The sequence below is a fragment of the Mustela erminea genome, chromosome 10, assembly GCF_009829155.1.
Source record: "Mustela erminea isolate mMusErm1 chromosome 10, mMusErm1.Pri, whole genome shotgun sequence".
NCBI classification, from domain to species: domain Eukaryota; kingdom Metazoa; phylum Chordata; class Mammalia; order Carnivora; family Mustelidae; genus Mustela; species Mustela erminea.
This window is the reverse complement of record NC_045623.1, coordinates 12,179,886-12,204,209: the sequence shown is the minus strand read 5'-3', so window position 1 is coordinate 12,204,209 and position 24,324 is coordinate 12,179,886. Positions and strand designations below refer to the sequence as shown.

Below are 24,324 nucleotides of genomic sequence, written 5' to 3'. Positions count from 1 at the left end.
GTTAGAACCTCAACTCTCCACTTGGCCTTTGATCCCCGAACCGGAATGACCTCAAGATTCCTCACCCCCTTCTTCCTCCTTCCAGAACCAGCAGTCATCGTCAGCTCCAACCTCGCAGGAGAGAAGCAGCAACCCTGCCCCCCGCAGGCAGCAGGCGTTTGTGGCCCCGCTCTCCCAGGCCCCCTACGCCTTCCAGCATGGCAGCCCACTACACTCGACGGGGCACCCACACCTGGCCCCAGCCCCTGCTCACCTGCCAAGCCAGCCTCACCTGTATACGTATGCTGCCCCCACCTCTGCTGCTGCATTGGGCTCCACCAGCTCCATTGCTCATCTCTTCTCTCCCCAGGGCTCCTCAAGGCATGCTGCAGCCTATAGCACCCACCCTAGCACTCTGGTGCACCAGGTCCCTGTCAGCGTTGGGCCCAGCCTTCTCACTTCTGCCAGTGTGGCCCCTGCTCAGTACCAACACCAGTTTGCCACCCAGTCCTACATTGGGTCTTCCCGAGGCTCAACAATTTACACTGGATACCCACTGAGTCCGACCAAGATCAGCCAGTATTCCTATTTGTAGTTGGTGAGCAGAGGGAGGAGGGGTCATGGCTGCCTGTTCTTGGCCCTGAGTTCTTAATAACAGGCTATGATGAACTCCTCCCTTAGGCCCCTCTTGAAACTCCTTAGCCAGCAACTTGTTCTGCAGGGGCCCACTGAAGCAGAAGGTTTTTCTCTGGGGAACCTGTCTTAGTGTTGACTGCATTGTTGTAGTCTCCCAAAGTCTGCCCTATTTTTTAATTATTTTTGTGACAGCATTTTTGGTATTTGGAAGAGTTCAGATGCCCATCTTCTGCAGTTACCAAGGAAGAGAGATCGTTCTGAAGTTACCCTTTGAAAAATATTTTCTCTCTGACTTGATTTCTATAAATGTTTTTAAGACCAAGTGAAGCCCCTCTTTATTTAACTTTATTTTACTGTAATTGCTGGTCAGAGGAAAAATGCTGATAGAAAGACTTGAAATCTGGTAACAAGTGAGAAAAGAAAAATCATCACTTTTTGCTTATTTAAAAACCAAGACTTAATTGCCTCTTTTAAGAGCAGCTTACACAAGTCTGTATTTGACTATCAGGCATTTCTCATCTCAAAATTTTACCTTTCCTTATGGGACATTAGACTACAGTGTTTAGTTTGTTTTCATGTCATGTTATACTTACTGGGCAATTGTTATTTTCGCAAAACTGGTTATATACTGCTCCTTATTACTCTTGGGATTCTCTCAGTTGCTCCTGTGTTTATTGTAAAGTAGTGTTAAAAAGGCAGCTCACCATTTGCTGGTAACTTAGTGTGAGAGAATCCATTCCTACCGTGAAAGCACTAGGTATTATTACTCTTTTTAAATGAAGTACCATGCAGTCTTCTTAAGTTATTTTTTAAAAGTATTTCTCTCTCTGATTCAGCTTAAATTTTATTATTGGAAAAGCCATTAAGGTCGTTATTATCGTATGGTGGTGGTTGTCTTATTATATGCAAAATCTCTTTGTATTATGCGATACTGGTATCGATGAGCTTTGCCTAAAGGTTGTTGGCATTGGTGAGCTTTGCCTAAAGATTAATATGAATTTTCAGTAATACACCTCTCTCTCTTTGCCTCATCTCTCCCTTCTGTTCTATGATTTATTTGGGGAGAAAGCTAAAGAATCTGAAACCAGATAAGAACGTTGTGTATAGCTTTTATACTTTAAAGTAGCTTCCTTTGTATGCCAGCAGCAAATTGAATGCTCTCTTATTAAGACTTATACAATAAGTGCATGTAGGAATTGCAAAAAATATTTTAAAAATTTATTACTGAATTTAAAAATATTTTAGAAGTTTTGTAATGGTGGTGTTTTAATATTTTGCATAATTAAATATGTACATATTGATTAGAAAAATATAACAAGCAATTTTTCCTGCTAACCCAAAATGTTATTTGTAATCAAATGTGTAGTGATTACACTTGAATTGTGTATTTAGTGTGTATCTGATCCTCCAGTGTTACCCCGGAGATGGAATGGATGTCTCCATTGTATTTAAACCAAAATGAACTGATACTTGTTGGAATGTATGTGAACTAATTGCAATTATATTAGAGCATATTACTGTAGTGTTGAATGAGCAGGGGCATTGCCTGCAAGGAGAGGAGACCCTTGGAATTGTTTTGCACAGGTGTGTCTGGTGAGGAGTTGTTCAGTGTGTGTCTCTTCTTCCCTTTCTCCTCCTTCCCTTATTGTAGTGCCTTATATGATAATGTAGTGGTTCATAGAGTTTACAGTGAGCTTGCCTTAGGATGGACCAGCAAGCCCTTGTGGACCCTAAGCTGTTCACTGGGATTTATCAGAACAGGATTAGTAGCTGTGTCGTGTAAATGCATTGTTGTCAGTTTCCCTGCCGACGTTGAAAAATAAAAACAGCAGCTTTTCTCCTTTAGCACCATGTCTACCCCTTTCCAGTCTGGAATCTCAGCTGAGTTCTCACAGAAGCATTTTCCCCACGTGGCTCTCTCACGGTGCATTGCTACCTTGCTTCTGTGAGAATTTGGGAAGCAGGTGAGAGGAGTCAAGCCAATATGAAATATATGGTGGTTTTCTTTTTCTTTAAAGTATGTGCAATCACTTTTAGAATGAGATTTTTCTTTTCCTTTTCCCATGTGGCAGTCCTTCCTGCAAATAGTTGCCATTCCTAGTAAAATATTTGCTTGTTGGAAAAAAAACATATAACAGATCTGTTTATACCAAAGAGCCTGTTGTATTGCTTACCATGTCCCCATACTATGAGGAGGAGTTTTGTGATGCCGCTGGTGACAGGGAACTCACAGGAAGGTTTCTGAGCCGGTGAAGAATATTAAAAAGGAACCAAAGCCTGTTGAGTCATCGGGCTTTTGACGTTTCTTTTTAACAACTTGAATATTCTTGGGGCTGTGAAATTGTCCTTGTACTCTCAGCTCCTGCATGGATCTGGGTCAAGTGGAGGGTACTGGGGATGGGGATGTTCCTGCCCATAAAAGATTTGGGGGAAGAAGGTTAACTCTAAGATAGAGAAGTGTTCCATCTGATTTGAAAATTATGTACTTGAGGGCTAAGTCTAGGACTGGTTCTTTGTAGAGATGGCGTCAAGGAGGTGCAGGATGGAGATGGGAGATTTCATGGAGCCTGGTCAGCAAGCTCTGTACCGGGTTGAACACCGAGGAGCTGTCAAGGTATTTGGAGTTTCTTCATTGTAAAGAGTAAGGGCTTCCACGATGGGGCAGATAGTCAGTACAGCCTACCAGGAACATGTTGGTGTTTTCTGCTTTTTCTCTTTTCTTTTCTTAATTCGTTTTTCTTTTTTTTTCCTTTTCTTTTTTCTTTTCCTTTCTTCTCTCCTTCCTTCCTTTCTCTCTCTCTCTCTCTCTCTTTCTTTCTTATTTCTTCTTGTGGTCATTCTCCTGAGTTGTGTTTGCACCGCTGTATTGGTGAAGATACCGAAGCAGCTCGTATAGTTTCCATCACTAATGTTACACATTTTTCTGGTCAATGTGTGTGATCTTTGTGTTTTCTTTTTTGCCAAACGTTCTTGTTCAAAGGCAGACCTAGTTTCTAGTAGAAACATTTTTTATTCCTTATCTTTCCTCTACAAGGAATAAAAGATTTGTTGTTTTTGTGACAAATAAGATATGGGGCTGGGGGGGTTACAAAACATTCCTCTCCTGCCCCCTGTCCAGTAAGTAGATACCACTTAAGGTGCAAGTCTTAACTAACTCCATGGGGAAAAGACAATACCCAGAGTGTGTATTGTTATCTGAAACATCTGTACTAGCAGTCGTGGCTTTAAGAATTTTAGAAACTTTCAGCCTTAACCTGCAAATCGGCATTTCAAATTTACCAAGATAAAAATCCATCTGTGTCTGCTGAATGAATACAGTGCTCAATGTGGCTTTAGAATCTGTCCGTGGGGCTTCACATTGCCAGCCCTGACAGGATGGGGGGAAGCCCTGTGAATTCAATGAGCAGCTGGCACCTGGTCATAGTGGCCTAACCTCAGGCCAGCTTCAGACTTTACATCCTTTCAGAACTTGTGCTTCCAGCTTCTCCCCTTCAGGGTGAGAGAGAAAGTGGGGAAGGCTTAAGTACAGCCACTCTGGGCTCATCAGGACACTTGATCACTCCAGAGTTTTAATAGCTCCCGGGAGGGGACACTGGCGTCAGTGCTCAGCTCAGATACCAGCCCCAGAAATCAGAACTCCATTTCACACAGTTCTAGCCATCCATCCTCCTCCACTAGAGGGGCTCAGCTTGACTGCCCTGAGCCAGGCAAGCACAGTAATGCGTGTTTTATTCAGCATTATTCTGCAAAAACCCACTGGTTAGGTTGGTTTGTTTTAGGATAGGAGATGAAATGCCTCTCAGTGACAGGAATGGCCCAAGCCTGCTTCCTATTTTGGGTTTTGGTTTTTTTTTTTTTTTAACTGATGGTTGGTGCAGCATGTCCACATGGTTGTTTGTCGCTAAACTTTATATAATGTGTGGTTTTGATTCAGCTTGAAAAATAATCTCACTACATGTAGCAGTACATTATATGTACATTATATGTAATGTTAGTATTTCTGCTTTGAATCCTTGATATTGCAATGGAATTTCAACTTTATTAAATGTATTTGATATGCTAGTTATTGTGTGCGATTTAAACTTTTTTTGCTTTCTCCCTTTTCTGGTTGTGCGCTTCCTTTTACAACAAGCCTCTAGAAGCAGTTTCTGAGAATTATTGAGCTATGTTTGTAATGCAGATGTACTTAGGGAGTATGTAAAATAATCATTTTAACAAAAGAAATAGATATTTAAAATTTAATACTAACTACGGGAAAAGGGTCCATTGTGTAAAACATAGTTTATCTTTGGATTCAATGTTTGTCTTTGGTTTTACAAAGTAGCTTGTATTTTCAGTATTTTCTACATAATATGGTAAAATGTAGAGCAATTGCAATGCATCAATAAAATGGGTAAATTTTCTGATTCATGTGGCTGTTCTTGACTTCTTTTAGAGGGGGGGTGCAAAGGGGACCAAAAAATGGCATCTTTGGAGTGGCTAAGTACATCGCATCTGAACATCAGTGGTGGCTTAGGGGCAAATCCATCTTTCATACAAATATCCACAATGGAAATGAATCGGAGTTGATAGAAAACACTGCCCAAGAATGGAGTGTCTGGGCCCTAACTGAAGATCATCTGGTCCTATCCCTCTGAAAGAGGCAGAACTTCCATCCCCCAGGATAACTAAACTTTGTTTCCTAGCACATTCCACCAACCATCTGAAGTATCGTAATGAAAATCAGAACCACCACAGAAGACACTATTTTTTCCACCTTTCAAGCTGCATTGTTAGAAGTCCTTTTGGAGAAGGAGCCCCTCTGATTAGATTTCTCTTGACCCTAAAGTGAAGAAAATTTCTCCTGATAAAGAACTAGAGATTTGTCTAGATCAATCACTGCAGGTCTCTGAATAAACGCTATATACACTTGGTTTTTTTTTGACACATGTTTCAGGCCACATCTACCCTACAATGGCCATTAATTCATTGTGGGGTTCTGCAGTCATGGTTGGGATATAGAGATGAGACACATTTAGAAACACTTTTGGACCATAACCAAGAGAAATGATCAATAAGCTCTTCTCTCCCATTGGTCAGAACACATGTATTTTGATTTAGACTGCAACACATTCTATTTTTCCAATTTTTTTTTTCCTAAATAAATGAGCATGAAACCAGGGTGGACTCACTGAACGTTCCCCAGTTTTGGTAAGAGAATGTACCTAGAAGCGTTCAGGTAAGAGAAAGCCAAGTAGAAAGGCTCTGCCATCAATCTCACTAACAGGTAATCAAGAATTAATTTAACTTGTCAGTGATCTGGGTTTGTTTTTGTTTGTTTTTAAATCTCAGTTATATTCTCTTCCTTAGGCTAAATCAGAGAGAGATTGGGATAGCCCCTTAAGTAGTTGGGTAAGTTTGTGGGGAAATCTGTGTTTTAATGATGAAAAGCCCTGTAAACTCAATCTGCTTGGCTCACTTTGTGAAAAATTTTCCACGGGACTTGAGGTCTAAGCCTTGGTTTCCCTGTGAATCCCGAGATGACACCAGGTGCCTATCACAAGATGGCACCAATGAGCTATAGAAGAAGGTAGTGTAGCTGGGACCTCCGATCTTTTCTCCCACCTCTTCCCCTCAAACCTCATCTCTCCTGCTTCCAGCTTCCACTCAACAAGGCAGAAAACAATTCATGCTATTATTGCTGGGAAAGGAAAAGATTAATGATGGACGTTTCTTAAGAAGCCAGCACCGACTGGAAGGACGCATGCATTCTCCTAAAACAGGAATAGAGTTTGCTCAGTGTACTCAGGGGCCCCTCCCTCCTGCTGCTAGCTCCTTTTTCTGGGTGACTGCCCGGAAGGCCTCTGCCTTGGGGTTTCATCTTCTTCCCCTCTCTTGGGGAGCCTGCATCCTAGGCGGGAGGCGGTTAAGGCTTCTGGCTGCTCTGCCATAGGGCCATCTGTGTTTGATCAGTCCAGGCAGAAAGGAGCGGGTGGGGGCTGTAAGGAGACTGTGAAAGCATTCCAGAGTAGTGAGAGAGACCCGAGATGCAGAAAGAGAGAAGGCACCGCCCCCACCCCGCCTCCAAAGCTAAGCCGCGGGCTTGAGTGGAAAAGGCACGGGACCTCACACTCCTACTCCGGCCCCGTTCTGCTGCCATGGGGCCCTGCACGCCTCTTGTCACCTTGTTCCTTTTGTCATGGCTGCAACCCCTTCAAGGACAGCAGCACCACCTTGTGGAGTACATGGAACGCCGACTAGCTGCCTTGGAGGTGAGTGACTCCTTTCTCTCCTGGGCCAGGCGGGAAGGACTTCCCATCTCTTGCTGATTCACCCAGTGTGTCAGGGATCTGGGGACATGGCAAGACAGGGCTCTGTGAGGACATACAGAAAACTCTTATTAAGAGTATCCTTGTAAGTGCAAGCCCTCCTCCTTCCCCCGCAACGACAGAGCGATTCCAAAGCAAACAGGCCTTTGTGTTTTACCCTGAGATTGCGTGGGATAAGGGGACTGAGGACACGGACATGAGAGCTAGCATGGCAGGACAGCATCTCAGGGGCAGCTGATGATTCTGTGAGAGTTGGAAGTTCCCAGAGAATCTGCAGCTTTGTGTCTTTTTAACAGTTTGAAGTCTGTGGCATTCCCAGGTTGAAATCTGTTCATTCCCAAGAGGAGACCAGTACAGGGGAGCCGAGACCCCTTACTACCCTCCTGGACTTAGGCCACCCACAGCGGCTCGGAGGACATGAAGTGGGGGGTCGAGGCCTAGGTGATCCCAGCTGGGTTTTTTGCACATTTGGCATCTCTGAACATCTGGTTTCCCTTCAGTGGGGGTTGGAGGGGAGTTAACCTCTGGCCGAGTTTGTGCTTTTTCCTGTTCCTCACTCCCTGGTTGGGCCTCTCCCTGCCTGGGAGTGGTAACCCTTCAGCCCCTCTCCTGGCCCCTATCCCTGCAGGAACGGCTGGCCCAGTGCCAGGACCAAAGTAGCCGGCATGCCGCTGAGCTGAGAGACTTCAAGAACAAGATGTTGCCGCTGCTGGAGGTGGCCGAGAAGGAGCGTGAGGCCCTCAGGACTGAGGCTGACAGCATTTCGGGGAGAGTGGACCGTCTGGAGCGGGAGGTTGACTATCTGGAGACCCAGAACCCAGCTCTCCCCTGTGTGGAAGTTGATGAGAAGGTGACCGGAGGCCCTGGGATCAAAGGCAAGGGCAGAAGAAACGAGAAGTACGATATGCTGACAGGTAAGCAGAGGCCTGCCACTCTCAGGGCATGTATTCTGCCTTGGCTCTTCCCTGTTTTTCTCCTTGTCCCAGAGGCCACTTTGGTGTGATCTTCTGGAATCTGCTTTAGGAGACTCTATAATGACAGGTCCGTGGCGAGCATTTCTGGGGACCTAGACCTCTGGGGCACCCTTTTCCCTATCCTCTGTATGAGTGGAGGCGTCCACCGGCAGCCGTCCTCAACGCGGTCCACCCTGGGGGGGTTCCCGTAGCGGGCATCTAACTCATGTGTGTATTGTCTTGTCCTGTGATCTTCTTCTCCGTCCCCGACAGACTGTGGCTACACCATCTCTCAGGTGAGATCAATGAAGATCCTGAAGCGGTTCGGTGGCCCGGCTGGTCTATGGACCAAGGATCCAATGGGGCCGACAGAGAAGATCTACGTATTAGATGGGACACAGAATGACACAGCCTTTGTCTTCCCAAGGCTGCGGGACTTCACCCTCGCCATGGCTGCCCGGAAAGCTTCCCGGGTCCGGGTGCCCTTCCCCTGGGTAGGCACGGGGCAGCTGGTGTATGGTGGCTTTCTTTATTATGCCCGGAGGCCGCCTGGAGGACCTGGAGGGGGAGGTGAGCTGGAGAACACTTTGCAGCTCATCAAATTCCACTTGGCAAACCGGACCGTGGTGGACAGCTCGGTGTTCCCGGCAGAGGGTTTGATCCCCCCGTACGGGCTGACGGCAGACACGTACATCGACCTGGCTGCTGACGAGGAGGGCCTTTGGGCTGTCTATGCCACTCGGGAAGATGACAGGCACTTGTGCCTGGCCAAGTTAGACCCTCAGACCCTGGACACCGAGCAGCAGTGGGACACCCCATGTCCCAGAGAGAATGCTGAGGCTGCCTTTGTCATCTGTGGGACACTGTACGTTGTCTATAACACCCGCCCTGCCAGCCGCGCCCGCATCCAGTGCTCCTTTGATGCCAGCGGCACCCTGACTCCCGAAAGGGCGGCACTCCCGTATTTCCCCCGCCGATATGGGGCCCATGCCAGCCTCCGTTACAACCCCCGGGAGCGCCAGCTCTACGCCTGGGATGATGGCTACCAGATCGTCTATAAGCTGGAGATGAGAAGGAAAGAGGAAGAAGTCTGAGCACCTAGCTCTGGTGGTTGAATCTCCCTCACGTCTACACATTTCTGTCCCTGCGACATTTCCTGCTCCTCGTCCAGATGTGGGCAACTTGCAGTTTGGGGCCCATAAACGCAGCCAATGGAAGCCAGATTCTCATAGCCCCTCCGTTTCCTGTGGGACCTTAGATCTCGAGAGATCTTTTCAAAGCTGAAAGAGAGAAAACCCTAAGTGTTGCTCCCCTCCTGCCCCCTGGCAATGAATTTCAGGCCAAAGGCCACGCAGACCCAGAGCTCTGACCCTCCTTTGGGGGCAGCCCCAGCAAACGGGCAACAGAATATTTCTTGCCTCAGTGCAAGTCCCGTGGAGGGAGAGAGTTCTAGGAGGAGGAGACCTTAGCTCTCTGCCCTTTCCTTTTAGTGCCCCGGAGAATGGGGGCTTTCTCCACATCATTTTGTATTGCAAGGTTTTGCATTAAAAGGAAAATCCACTGCTCCTCGCCTGTGTTTGTTTGGGGGTGGCCCTCAGCTCAGATTTCTCTCTGTGACCCCGCATTTTCCTCCTCCACCCCACTGCCACTCCGTAAGCCACATGAGGGATTTGGCTGGGCTCTCTTGCTGAGGGAGAGGGGACTTCTCGAGTTACAGATTTTACCGTGAGGCGCCTGGGGAAGCACAGAATCCGGCCACTTGAGGAGGCTGGCCGAGGGAAGGCCTCCCTCCACACCCACCTCTCCTCCACAGTGGCCCTCCCAGAGCTGCCCTTGGCTGCCAGACTGGGGCCCAGGGGCAGAGCTTCCCATTCCAGTTCTCAGAGGGTTTAAATCATAAAGTGCACTTGAGTCCCCCTGGACTCTAATGAAGACCAGAGCCCCAAATGTGTTTTGGGAAAGAACCTCGGGTCTCACTTCTGAGGTGGATTCTCCCCCAGCCCCAGCCCCACTCCCTCTCCAGCTTGGGGCAGTCCCCCAGGGCCGGTTACACAATGGAGCTTGCTCTGAACCGCGCTGATTTTCCTGCTGCCACGGCGTCTGCGGTTTGGGCCAGGAGGAGGGCCAGCGACCATGCCCCAGATGGTAGCTTTACCAGTTTCCCAACACATCCCTCTGATCACCCCCACCACAGTCCTGGAACCTGGCTGAAGCCTGGCCAGGAGGCCTGGAAACTTAACCCTTTCCTGCCCTGGCCCTCAGGCTCAGGATTATAGGAGGCCATGAGGGAAGGGAGAGGGATCCGGAGAGGAAAACCATGGCTTTGGGAATCTGGTCCCTCCCTGGGATTGGGGGAGTGGTGGGGGTGGCCAGCCCAGGTTCATGCCCCCTTTCTGCACTCAGGAGCAAGGCGGTGTGATGGACAACATGCCTTGCCTTTCTGGAGTAGGAGACCTCAGACAGCCCGAGGGTCCTGGTAGTCACTGACCTCTGTGTGGGGAGGGAGGAGAAAGGAACATGTCTTTTGCCTAAAGGAACCCCCCCTCCAGGATAGGGTGGATCAGCCAGGGCCCTGTGATCCTCCTTTTGTCTTCTTTTCTTCTCTCCCCAGGCAGAGCTGCCCCTGACGTAGGTTGGTGAAGAAGGGAAAGGAGAGACAGCGAAGCACCTCACAAAGGCGCTATTGTAAGGAGCCTGGGGCGGGTGGGGGCTCTCTCCCATTCAATTCTCTCCTAATGTGGGGCTGGCAACAGTAATCACCGCCTGTCACCCACAGAGGGGGCTGCCCACGGAACATCTGGCTCCGGCAGGCGGTGCAGGGGAGGGGTGTGGAGGAGGGAGCTCTCCCTGGAGGCCTGTAGAGAGAGGGGTCCCAGCCCAGCGGGGGTCACTGTATGTGTGTGCACGTGGGGAGGATGGTCTCCTCACTCCTCATAAGCGTGACACCCTCACAGTATGAGTACAAGTTGTCGAGAGGCTGGGGCCGGGTCTGTGAGTTATCTTGATAGGGCTGCAAACATCAGGAATGGGTTTTGGACGACCCTCAGAAGGGAACAGCTCTGAGACTGTGTGGACATGACATCAGTATGAGGAGCAGGATGTAAAAACCAGGACCTTCTGCCTCCCATGTGGGGGCCTGTCTTCGTAGTGTCTTTCTTTGCCTCCATCGTCAATGAGAAAGGCAAAAACACCCCCCCCCTTTTTTTTTGCATGGTTTTATTTTATTTTAATTTTTTTAATAAACATATAATGTATTATCCTTTTTTTTTCTTTCTTCAATTTTCTTTGGAAAAGTTCACTGAGACTTTTCTGAAAGGACAGAAATCTCTGGAGCCTTGTCATTTATTCCTTTTTGCTTTCTTTTCTTTTTGGCTCCCATACAATACCTAGTGCTATTTTGGAAGCATTTTGGAAGGTGAGTGGAACTGTGTGGGCAGATCCAGTGAACTGTCCAAATTCATTAAACTAAATTATCTGCTGCTCAAGGAGAGTGCTTCGGTAGCTGAATCCTATCATCCCAAACCAGCCTCAGTGCCCCTTCTCAGACCCTCTATAACCCATCACTTGGCAGAGACAGGCTGTGACCACTGCTTTGGGTTGAACAAAAGGCAGTGGGAGGCAGAGCCCTGCATGGGGGAGAGAGGACTAAATTCCCAAAGAGAAGCCCCACATCTGCCCCCAACCCCTGGCCCGACAAGGCTGAACTGCCGAGCCACAGCCCTTGGCCACATCAGTGGTCCAGATGGTGCCTTTCCATCACAAGGCCTGATGGAGAGGGCTCCCTTCCCCCCACTGCAGCGCTGAGCCTCCTGCCCGAACTCCCAGGCTCTCCTTTTTGTTCTCATTATCTTCCCCTCCCTGGTGCTGGTCTTTGCGTCTGGGTCTGGCCGCCAGAGAGCCCTAAGTATTCGTCTTGCCATTTTTATCAAGGAGCCTGAGCCCATGTTGTCCGAGCTCTGGGTGGTAAGGAGGGAAGGGCAGAGATGGACGGATGAAGTTGTTGATTCAGCTGTCAGTGCTTCCTCTGGGACAGGATTCTGGACAACGCAGGAAGCAAAGCCCTTTCCCTCCTCCACTTCCTCCTCCCCCAGGCTCAGTCCATCTCCTAGTGCAGGAGCCCCATCCTTCCCTGAGGCTCCTGGGATCCTCCACTAACTGTTCAGGTCAAAACGTGCTCATTTGGAGACTTGTTGAGATATCTGTCCCAGCCTCTGGACCTGCTGTCCAGCCTCTCTGTGGCTGCCTGGGCAGGGCAGTGTGGTCCAAGAGCTCTGCTGCGTATGTGGTGTGTGTGTGGGGGGGGGGGTCCTGCACCCTCTGCACCTATCACTGTCGCCTCGGCCCCAGCAGACTGGAAGCTCCCTCCTTTTCTACCCCCGCCACCAGCCACCACGGAAGCCGACAAGCTCTCCTCTGCCTGCTCTTTAACTTCTGCTCTCACAATGCAGAGCTTAAAAGATTAAATCTTTATTTATGGATTTAATAACACCGCAGAAGAATTATAAATGTGGAAGCCAATGTATTACTTTAAAGGGCAGACCTCTCAGCACTGTCTTTCCAGAACATGGGATCTAACAATGTCTAGAGTTGGACACCTCTCCAGAGCCCTCCAGAATGACCCCCAGGGGTCTGCCCCGCCGTCCAAACCCCACCTTCTCTGAGGCTGGACACCCACACACCCTGGGTGGCCCAAGGGGGAACAAATCACATTCTCTGTCCTGGGGATTTAGAATTGCAGATCAGAGATGTTAGATCTGAGAAAGTGTTTGGAAGCATCTTTTGGCCTGCTACGGAGAGGCGGCAAGAGCCAGACGCAGAGGGGAAAGGAAGAGGCGGCGGGGGGCAAGGCCAAGGCCCCTCGAGAAGAGGCCGCTGAGGGCCTGTCCTCTCCCTACCCATCTCCCCCGTGCTCCCTTTCTTGTTTGCTTTTCTTTTCTTTCTTTACCTTTTGCTTTTTTTCTCGTTAGTATGTTTCTTCTCAAGTTATTTCTCAAGTTTCTATTTCTTACAACATGAAGACGGACAACTCCTCATCCTCGACTAACCTCCCCACCGAAAACATTCACCCTGTCCCATGGACTGCTGGGCAAGGGGCCCTGCCCCTCTAGAACACCAACCCCCCCACCCTTGACCCAGAGGACACACCAGGATAATGAAAGAACTTGTGTAGCCTGTCATGCCCCATCCCCATCACCTTCCGGATGGTGGTGTGGTTCCGCTTTCCTGCTGTGTTCATTCGTGGTGAGCTGTGTCTTTCTTCAACCTACTGTCCTCTGCGGCTGCCGTCCATATTAGAAAATGCACAGACTGCAGAGTCTGGCAGGCTTGGAGTCAGAGATTCTAGTCTGCCACTTCCTGCTGTGGTGCCTTGAGCAAGTTCCTCACAACTTTTTATCTAAAAACTAATAGGATCTGCCCAACAGGGCTGTTGCTGAGAGGATTAGAGCCGATTATAATGGAAACTCTCGAGCAGTGCGGACAATTTCGGAGTTGGGCTCTAAAATCTCACTTCCTTGGAGTTTCCACTCCCACCCCGCAGAGTCAGGGGCCTTTTCTCTGGGCCCCAATTTACCCTGGGCACATCCCAGCTCTGGCCTGTATCACCATACCCTGTACCTTTTTTTTTTTTTTAAAGATTTTATTTATTTATTTGATAGACAGAGATCACAAGTAGGCAGAGAGGCAGGCAGAGAGAGGGGAGGAAGCCGTCTCCCCACTGAGCAGAGAGCCCAATGTGGGGCTCGATCCCAGGACCCTGAGATCATGACCTGAGCCGAAGGCAGAAGCCTTAACCCACTGAGCCACCCAGGCGCCCCAACACACCCTCTATCTTGCTCATCTTTGTGTCCCTAAGGCCTCATCAAGAGCCTGGCTCATAGATGGGGCCCTGTAAATACTTGTTTTCAGGTTGCCCCTGTTAGACTGCACACCCTCGGAACCTGGGGTGTACCTGTCTCCTAGCTTGGGACATCGTAAATGTTCTCAGCGGCATTCTTCCTTTCAGCTGGACAAAGACCGGCTACAGAGAAACACGGAAAGCAGTCTCCTTCAATGGCAGAACATGCTGGCCTTCCCACATGACAATTTCTAGCTCCAGCATCAAAAGGCAAAGTCTCACACTAGGCAAGTTGTGACCACAGGGGAGGAAGGCAATAAAACTACAGAAGGTAGTGGAAGCTTCTGGTTCAGCAGCTGGGTCCTGGAGCAAGGAAAGCTGCTCCTACCCTAGCCCTGCCCCCCACGGCTTGCCCTGTACTTCACCTCTGCGGGCCTCCATTTTTTTCATAGATTGTGGGTAGTTGTACCCATTTCACAGATTACTATGAGGACAGAATGGAGCAATTTCTATAAAGCAGTGAGCCCAGTGCCTGACACATAGTACATGTTCAATAAGTGTCATTCTTGTTATTGTTAGTAATGTCACCATGATTGTAGAAGTCTTTTCAGAGAGCAAAGAGCTCGTGCATTTAATCTCTGATCTTTATAACAATTCCACAAGAGAAGCAGGTCTCGGGAACCTGAGGGGTCTAAGACCACATGGCTAATAAGTACTGAAGCAGAACCATGTCTTGGAGGTTGCTTGAGGAGTGGAAAGAGCTGGAACTCTCCACTCAGGGCTGAGTTCAGATCCTGGCCCGGCAACTCCCTAGCCTCAGCCTGAGCACACCAGTTCTCTGAGCTTCAGGGAATGTTACCTACCCCAGAGCTGGCGAGGACTGCAGCCAGCAGAGCCAGGAATGCTCATTCCCAGAGCTGATTTTCACTGTCTTCTTGCGAGGAGTATGCTGGTGGCCATCTCTGGTTGACAGGGATCCTGCACCTGCCCCCTTTTCTCTGTGCCTAAACAAAAGCTACCAGCAGTAATGCGTGTATTTGGTTTTTTGGGTTTTGCTCGTCTCCCCCGCCCCCTATTTTTAAATGTAGAACTCCCAAGCTGCCTTTTTCCTTCTACCATATTTTGTCTCAAAGGAACTTTAGCTGTTCAGCATGGGTGCCTGGTAGACATCACTACTGACTTTTATGACTTACCCTGTTGTTGACTTTGACAGATCCTTCCATGCCATTGCGGGTGCACGTGGTCGTACGGATATTTATGATTGTTCAGTTACACATGATTTTTGTTTTGTTAGCTGCTGAATGTTGTATTCCAGACCGGGAAATCCGTGCCATTGTCAGGTGTGTGGGCTGTGCCCTGTCTATTCTGCTTGCCCTTTTGGAGGAAGGAAGATAGTGCAGAGAGAGTGCAAGGGAGAGAGGAAGATCCATCTCGTCGGTGTGACTGGTCCATGTGGCTGAGTGTCTTGGCCCTGCTCGGCATCGACTGTGTGACCTTGAGCCAGACATGAACCCCTCTGAGCCTCAGTTTGTTCATTTGCAAAACATGATTCTGGGGCCCGGGTTACCACCTCATGGGACCGTTGAGGATCAAGCCATAAGGCATAAAGCTTTTAGCGCCCCCAGGAAGGAAACTTAGGAACCACAGAGTTTGGCTCCCTCATGTTACAGCTCAAGAAACTGAAGTCCAGAACCTTTTGAAGGTGAGGACCATACTTTATCCATCTTGCTATCCCTGGGTCCAGAGTCAGGTGCATCCTGGACGGCCAATAAATATTTTGCAAATGAGTCGAGTGACCAGTTAGCTCTCAGTGACCTATCTAATGGTTGACCTCTCTTGATGTCTTGGAGTTGTCATCAACATTAATTCCTGCACTGGGGTGCCCTGCCTTGATGCCTTCGGAACCACTATGCTGAATAGAATGTGGCTACTGTGCTTTTCCACTTATGTTTCTTCTCTTACCTCTCTCACTCTCACCTGTCAGTTCTTCCTGTAGCCACTGGATCCACTCGGAGGAATCTGCATCACCTTCTAATTGCTGTCCCCTCTAGGCTGGGACAGAACTAGAGTGGAGGGCTTTGAAAGATTTAAAGGGGCACCCGCACCAGGTACCATGATGGGAGTCCCAAGGAGTGTGGCAGAATATTCCAGAGATCAGAAACACAGCCTCTTCTAGGCTGGACGTGGCGTGAAGTCATCTGGTCTCATCCCCTCAAGACATACAAATATCTTCTTACTCACTGTGCCCTTTCTACACCTGGAGTGATTAGTTTACCATCAGTGGCTGGTACTGGCTGGGCAGTGCGCTTGTTTCTGCCCCCTGCAGTCTCTACCCAGTGACCTGGATTCTCAACTCCTTTTCTCTCCCCGCCCAGGGGAGGGAAACACACAGAGATGTGGATTTCTCCTCTCATTTCTGCTTATGCCCTAATAAACTCCCTTCTCTTCCTCCTTCTGTCCTTGCCAGCCCTCCTTAGTCCTGACCGGGGTGAATTATTTCTTGCTGTCGCAAACTAGTAAAGGGATAAACTAGGAGCACTCGCTTAATAATAATTCAGGAGGTGAGGAGAGACATAGGGGAAATGTTAGTCATATCACTGGATTTTAAATTGAGATAGGAGTAATCTCATTTCTATCAAACTTCAGTATTCAATTGAAAGCCTGTAAATTGCAGATAGGTTATCAGCCGTAAATTGGGATTTATGTTCTGTGGGTTTTTTTAATGAGGGCAAATCAGGCAGCTCGACACTTGTACTGATTCAGTCTGGAAAGCCCCAGCTGGCTCATCCTCGCCGAGGGCAGTGCGGTGGAAGCGCTCAGAGCAGACGTCGGGGTCCACTGCATTGGCGGTATCAACACCTCCCTCCCGGGGACAGGGTGATGACTAAATGAGATAACGTATGTGAAAGGGCTTTGTAAATCATAAAGCACGCAAGTGTATACAAATGCCAGCTGCTCACAATAACCATTTCTAAATTAGCATAGATGTCTCACGGCTATGCTGGGTTTCAGGCAGTCAAGGGCCAGCAAGAAGGAGTAAAAGGGTGTTATACAGACGAGAAGTCATAATTAGGGGAGTCGATTATTAGCAACAAAGGGAACTTATAGATATCCCAGACTCTAAAAGGGGCTCTGAAATGCTCTCTTACCTGGACCCTGTGTAGGATCGCAAGGCTGCGAGTGGTCATCAGTAGGCAGGGAAGACAAAGCCAAAGATGGTGTTCCGACGGCACAGTTCAGAACACATGAGAGAGTGGAGGGGGACCCAAAGTCTAGTTCCCAGAGCAGGAAGAAAATTGGGGTGAGACACGGGTCCAAGGTAGGAAGGCCCTGAGACGCGCTGTGGCCTGAAGGGAGCCCACGTGAGAGGTAGCATCTGTGGGAACACTTCAGTGTCAGAGCCAACTGGACAGTGGATTAATTAAGAACATAATGAATATTGACGAAGTATTTACTATGTGCTGCATGCATATTCCCAATATTGGGTAAGACAGACATGGACGTCTTCACGGACTATGGACGGGGTTTTGACGAGATGAATCAACAGGCAACCATGTCACCTTACGGTGGGATTATGGGAGAGGAGGACCTTCCACCCTAGCCTTGCCTTGGGGGGGGGGCGAAGCTTCTGGAAGCTTCTCTGTCTGAGCCAGAGGGACACCCCACCCCCACCCCTGCAGGCTCCTCTGCACACCATTGGCACGGCTGTCATGACCACTCGGCCGGCCCATTGCAAGAGGCTCCCTGTTGACCTCTTTGACTATGAGTCTCTCCCAGTGCCTGCACACGGGTCACATGTCTCACTGTCATTATTTGTGACTGGACCCATCTCCCCATGTGAGCTGTGGAACAGCCCCTGTCTGCGGGGAAGCAGCCCCCAGACAGCCGGGACAGGAACTGCCTCTTTACCACGTGCTCCAGCGTGAGGGGTGTCTGCCAGAAACAGAAAGATGCACAGGCCAAAGGTGCAGAGGTAGAAAGCAGGGTCTTAACCATCCCGGGGCTGTCCCCTCCTCCCAGGGATATTCTCCATGAGCTTGAGAGGCCAGTGTGCCCCCTCCTCCCCGCAACGAGGCTTTTTCACAGGTGTCTGTGCTCCAGAAGCAGCAGCTCCTCTTCTGAATGGAAAATGTGCCAAAGGCCAGTAGCCAGAGGGCCAGAACCCAGCGACCATCTTTGTTTCACACACTGTTTTCTCTGCGAATCTTCTAGTAACAGGGGCCTTGTTGCCAGGCTTCCATCCATCGCCCACCCCCAACCCTTGTCAGCCTAGATTCACTGGGGGGCGGCCTCTAATTCACATTTGCCTCAGGCTGCAGCTTCTGTTGGGCCCTCACCCCTGGGCTGGGCCACCAGCCCTTATAGTTATTCAATAATTACACAGAAATAATGAGCAGCAGCACCGTCTACCTACCCTGTGCACACACCGGCCATGGCCTGAGTGCGGCAGTCTCCACGCTCAGAACAATGGATCCCACCAACAGATATTTCACAAGAGCCAGGCTTCATGCTGGGGGTCAAGGAGGACTCCGTGATGAGCTGACGGTTCAGGTGAAGCAGGGGAGCAGGGAGGTGTTGCAGGCAGGATGATAAACAGGCACGCTTCCCTCTGCTACCCAGGCTTCCCGAGGGGTTAAAGAGCTGTGCCTTAAGACAGGGTCCTTGGTAAGATCTCCAAGGAGGAAGCGGTTTTTCTCCAACGAGGGAGATTTGTAGAGGCTCCGTAAGGGGGTGACATCTGAAGTTGGCCTTGGAGGGAAGACAGGACCTAGAACAGGTTCTGGAAGAAGGGACTAGTGTGAGCAAGGGTGTGTGTGTGGGGGGGGTGGGGTGCGTCGGCTCAGGCCTGGTCGGGAAATAGCCACTAGGCTAGTTCTTTGAGAATATAAATTGCCTCTAACTGCCCAATAGGTTTAAAGCCAAAAGGACTAGAAGGATTTGGGTTGATCTCAGGTTTATGTAAGTAGGTACAACGAAGTGCGTCTGCTGCAAAAGATGAGTCTTCTTAGGCCACGTAGGTAGAAGCCCAGCATTAGTGTGAAGGAGGGGGAACAGTCAGTCTGGTGTCGCTCTGCTGTGGTTAGGCTGGAGAAGTTGTGTTGCCTTCTGTCCCAGGGCAGAGGATAATTACAGTTGCTCCTACTTACTGGAGGGCTGCCATGGGCGAGGCTCCTGTGAGACATTAGCATGCATTCTTTTGATTTTGATTCTGATTATTTGTTAAAATTTGTTTATTTCAGAGAGAGCTCGAGCGAGAGGAGCAGAGAGGCAGAGAGAATCCCAAGCAGACTCCACCCTAAGTGTGGAACCTGAAGAGGGGCTCAGTCTCATAACCCTGAGATCATGACCTGAGCCGAAGGCAGAGGTTTTAACCCACTGAGCCACCCAGGTGCCCCAGCATGCATTCTTTTTAATCCCAACAGCAATCCTGAAAACTAGATCTTTTTTCTTAAGATTTTATTTGTTTAGTCATGAGAGACAGTGAGAAAGAAAGAGAGAGAGGCAGGGGCAGAGGGAGAAGGAGGCTCCCTGCAGAGGAGGGAGCCTGATGTGGGACTCGATTCCAGGACCCTGGGATCACAACCTGAGCTGAAGGCAGATGTTTAACCAACTGAGCCACCCAGGTGCACCAAACTAGATATTATCTCCATTTTACATGTAAGAAAACTGAGCCTCCAACAGGTTGTCACAGGCCAAGTTCCCTGGGCAATGGAGTGGCTGACACCTAATGAGAAGACCTGTGGGAAATAAGAGCATGGCCTTCAAATGTCTGAAAGGTCACCTAAAGGAAAAGGGATAATGCTTGTTTTATCCGGCTCCAAAGTGTAGAAAGAGGCTCTCAGTACATGTTAGTTGCACAAAAAGAGAGTTTTACTTAACAAAAGGAAGAATAGTCAGCCCTGTGTCAGAATGTTCTGTGCTATGTTTGGCGGTAGTGAGGTCTTTGTTCCTGGAGGTATGCAAGCAAAGGCTGGATGAATTTTGGGTGGGGCTTTACAGAGTATGCAAGTGTTGAGGGGGTGGAACTAGATGTTCCTTACGGTATTTTCCAACATTCAAACTTTGTTCCATTTTCCAGCAAGATAAAAAAGAGGGAAAGTCAAGAGGGAAGAGGTTCAAAGAACTTGGGATGGCTGGCCCCTGGGCAAACCTCCTCATGGTGCATTTTAACAATGAGAGGGGTTCTTCTGGCCTTTGGGTGAGGGGTAGAACTGGGATCCTACCCGACCCCGCCCCTGACTTGACCTCAGATGAAGTCTCCTGGAGAGGTTAGAGGAAGAAGAAATATAATGTGTGAATTTCTGCCTAAGCAACTCTGCATCCATTTTTCAAAAGCTCTGGCTCAGGCAGGTGTCTGGCTATGGTTTGAATCTGATTTGTTTGCATTTCTGCAGCAGGCGGCCTCTGTGACTGGCTGCAAAGGGAGAGATTTGCTTTGCACATAATTTAATACAAGGTTTAGTTAATGAGTTTGCTCCCCCTCAGACAAGGGGAATCAACATGCTTCTGCCAACCTTGCCCTCGCTTGGTCATTAGCTGGGTTGCTGCTCTGTGAGCCTTGTTAGTTTCATGTGATCACAATTCACGGGTGATTTGCTCTAACTCCTGATATTAAAAACCTCTGAGTGAGACATGCAGAATGAATAATGTTTTGTAGTGAATTTGTTAATGAATTTCCTCTCTGCTCCCCAAAAGTAGGGACTGGCAAAAAGAAAGGAGGGGCTCTTAGACCAGGGAAGGACCATAATATTCTGCAAATCAGAGTTCTTGATGAGTCTGGAGAGAAAGTAAGCAGAAATTGCTTTTCAAAAACAAACAAACAAACAAAAAAAAACACGAAAAAAAACCCCACCACTTCTGTTCTCAGGAGGCACTGTCATTAATTTCAGGGTAGAAAATGGGTTGGCATCCTTCCGGTATCCTTAAAATAGAATAAATAAGCAGTCACCTTAAGGGAAAAAAAGGAGGTTATGATCCAGGGTTTAAATAATCTTGGCTGGCTTCTGATTTGCATATATATGATAAAGTACGCCACTGTTCCAGAGGTTGATTGCTGGGAAAGTGGACTCAGGAAAATGAAAATCTGTTCAGCAACAGGTGAGGAAGCAGTGTGACCTCCTGCCAGCTCCTCCAGGAACGGTGCAGGTCTGCAAGCCCTCCTCACCTGCTGCGTCAGGCTGCCCTGCTCCAGACCAAAGACCGGGGCAGGCATCCTGGACACGTGATCCCAACAGCCGCACAGGGCTGCCCCTTAGAGGGCCCCACCCTTGGTATAATAATGCTCTGCTATTGCTGTCTCAAAAATCTTAATTTTCTTTATAGAATTTATTTATTTGAGGGAGAGAGAGAGATTGAGCACAAGCAGGGAGAGTGGCAGGCTGAGGGAGAGGGAGAAACAGATTCCCCATTGAGCAGGGAGTCTAATGTAGGGGCTCGATTCCGGGACCCCAAGAATCATGACCTGAGCTGAAGGCAGACAAGCCACCCAGGAGCTGCCAGGAAAACCTTACTTTTTGAAGAAGGAGGTTCTTACTTTCATTTTGCACCAGATCCTGCAAGTTATTTAGCTGGCCCTGCCAATGATTCTTTATCCATCAATGACCTGTCCTATGTTCATCTATCTCTTGCACCTCTGGTTTTCTCCAGAAGCAAAGTGATAAGAAGCTCATTCAATGAGTATTGGATAAAGTATATGGCTGTCCTTTAGGAAGGTGGACAATTTACTGTTTTTGTCTGCTGACTGAAAAACATTGCAGGCTAATTGTGGAAAATTTATAAAAAAGTACAAAGAAAAAAAAATCATCCGGATACCCGTCTCCCACCCCCGCCCCCACCTTTAGAAGTAATTGGAGATATACTGAAATAATGTTTTGGAAATCGCTTTTAAAAAATTCTCAACATAGCATGAACTTTTCTCCCTACTTTTTTTCCCCCCGAGATTTCATGGTATTCTAGTGGCCCCCAAATACCATCATTTGTTCAGTCCCTTATGTTGAGTCATTTGTATTTATTATGAATAACACTTCAAAGAGAACACTCAACAGATTTAAGACAAAATGAAACAGACTGTTTTTCCTGGGGTAGATTCTTAGAAGTCAGGCTTAGTAAGACCTTTGGCACACATCACGAAATTCTCTCTGGGAAACGGTTCCAGCATACAGTGGGGAAGGGAGGAAGGAGGCTGGCGGAGGGCGCAGAAGAAATAACAGGACAAGGGAGCCCAGCGTGGTCCTTGTGCTCTGTGGGTTTCCTTTTTTCTTTTCTTTCCCTTCCCCCCAATTTTTATTTCAATTCCAGTTACTTGATGAGTTTCTTTTCCCGTTCTGATTGCGCTCCACTGCCCTCAATTAGAAGTGAGCTACTTTCGCCTCAAGACCAAAACTCCTCCCTGGAAGAGGCTGGACCCTCCTTCCGGCCCCCACCGGCACTGCCCCAGGGGATCTGACAGCCCCTGTGAGGGGAGCTGCCAGGAGTTGCTTCCCGCTCCTTGCTGTGGGACAAGGGCACTGTGTGCATGAACATTTTAGAGTGTCAGGCTTCGTCGAAGGTCTGTCTGTATTCCTTCCAAAGTCTCTCCGGAAGAGGAGAATGGCATTCCAAGCTTGACATCCTCTACGAAGGGTCTCTGGTGAGAAAACGGAGCCTCCAAAGTCTGCTGCCCCCTGCCCTCTGCAGGTTCACCTCCAATGTAAAGGATCTTCATGTGCATTCACAGTACAAGTCTGCCCATAGCTGTCCTGATTATTTAGACTTGTTTCGGTGTGGGGGAGGGGGAATGGTGAGTGGTGGGTGTGTTTACTATGGAGCCCCGCCGACCCCCCACCTGTCTAAGTGGTGGTGGGGGGGCTACCATATGCTGTTGGTGGGGAGGGAGCTCTGGAGATCTCTTTGAAATGCAAATTGGGAAATATCCAGATGTTTCCACTCTGGGTCTGTGGCCAGGTGACTGCCGGAAACAGGCTCCTGCTAAGGGAGAGGGGAAGTGAAGAGGGTGTTCTGGCCAGTGTGGGGTTGAAATGGCATTTAGACAGCAGCTGTTCAGGGCACCCAAGGGATCCTCAGCCCCTGCAGAGTCCGTGGCGGAAAGGAGAGGCCACAGGGGTCGTTCTTGATGTTTAATGGCTGTGGTTCTTCTCTGCTTGGAAGACCTTCTCTTGCCTTGGCGATGTTTCCATACGCTGGAGACGCAAAATTCCTCAGTTACATCGTTTTCCCTGAACTTCTTTCTGCCTCTGCCCACAGTGCATTTCACCCTCAGGCTTGTGCAAGGCCCTGCTGGCCGCAGGGTCTGGTGGGAGGTTGCTTACACCCACGGACTGACCCACGCTGGGCTGGAGAGGCGGGGGCAAACCGCTGGACTTTTGGCTCCCTCTCCTTTGTCCAACCCCATGGGAAGAACAAAAGGCTCTGTCTCTGCAGACCACCACAAAGAATGTCCCCTGGAAGGAAACCACGCTGCTGGCCGGCTGGCGGTGGAAGTGGCCTCTGCCTTTGGCTCAGCCCCAAGTCAACTTAGTAAACAAGACAGTCAGCTTCTGCACGTTCTCCAAGAATTGCTTCACTTTTGACTTCTCGACATGATAAGCTTTACCAAAGTTTTTATTCCATTTATAAAAATAAAAATTTATTTTGAGTCACTGTTTTTGCATACGTGTTTTTGGGAATCCTATGAGAAATTATTTCCTTTAAAGAGGACTGGACTAACGGTTTGAGAAATACTATCTCGTGCCTCTAATGAAAACAACTGTCTTTGCGAAGCCCTTCATCAATGACAACCCCCCATGCAGCAGCTCATTCATGTCCTTCAACACTACTGCGACACAGGCATGGCATCACCATCTCCACCACCCCCACCCACTGTCCAAAAAAGGAGGAAAAAACCCTAACGCACAAGCCAGGAAGCTAAGATGCAAAAGTCTCATCCCAAAGCCCACACCTTCTTAATTTGAGTAGAATCCCCCATGAGAGGCATTGTTCTAAATGTGGAGACAAGTGTGGAGTGAAGTTACAAAAATTCCAATGACACTGGAACATGGATTATGAACGCATGAGGGGTTATAACACATGTACACACGTAACTGATAAAGGTCACGCAGTGATTTTTTTGCTCATGCAAAATCAAACGCGAGGAGGTGCTTAAGAGCAAAGGAAAGAGGAATTCTAGCTTAATAGGTTTGAAGAACATAGGAATCAGAATCATTTCTTTTTAAGCTAAAATTTCAATGAGCTGCTACTTTGTGCAAAGTATTATGCCAACTGCTAGAGGTACAGAGATGAAAAGGACATGTCCAGCCTTCAGAGTACTCTCTAGGGCAGCAGGATAAATGAGTGGGCAATGAGGAGGCAGTGGGGAAAGCGCAGGAGTGGAGACTGAACGCAAGGTGGTACTTCCTGGGGAGCACGGATGTTCTCCTCCCCCTCCAAGGTCCTCGGCGAAGCTTTGAAGCAGTCAGAGGAGAGGATAGCAAAGGGGATAAATCCGGCATGCAGAGAGAGCAGCTGGAACAGAGGGTCAGAGGCAGTGGCCCACAGAGGGAATGAGAATCTGTTCCATATTACTGAAGGCAGGGGGTGCTCCTTACATAATGACTGCAGCGAGATAAGACAGGTG

The 24,324-nt window shown here is 48.7% G+C and overlaps 2 protein-coding genes across 8 annotated transcripts in view; both read left to right on the top strand.

Annotated features, from left to right (window-relative positions):
• HIPK1 (homeodomain interacting protein kinase 1) overlaps nt 1-5,021 on the top strand; it is a 52,109-nt gene extending 47,088 nt beyond the window's left edge. For 6 of the 7 annotated variants that reach the window (XM_032360585.1, XM_032360591.1, XM_032360588.1 and 3 more), the window contains one exon: nt 86-5,021. In XM_032360585.1, the coding sequence (XP_032216476.1) occupies nt 86-574 (489 nt within the window). In that variant the 3' untranslated portion in view covers nt 575-5,021. The remainder of the gene's footprint in view (nt 1-85) is intronic. The other variant, XM_032360590.1, reaches the window with a different exon arrangement.
• Nucleotides 5,022-5,095: 74 nt separating this feature from the next.
• On the top strand, nt 5,096-9,441 carry OLFML3 (olfactomedin like 3). Its single transcript, XM_032360592.1, has 3 exons — nt 5,096-6,866; nt 7,552-7,837; nt 8,150-9,441. Exons 1-3 carry the CDS (start codon nt 6,753-6,755, stop codon nt 8,968-8,970), a joined length of 1,221 nt encoding a protein of 406 aa, XP_032216483.1. The 5' UTR covers nt 5,096-6,752; the 3' UTR covers nt 8,971-9,441.
• The last annotated feature ends 14,883 nt before the right edge of the window (nt 9,442-24,324 follow it).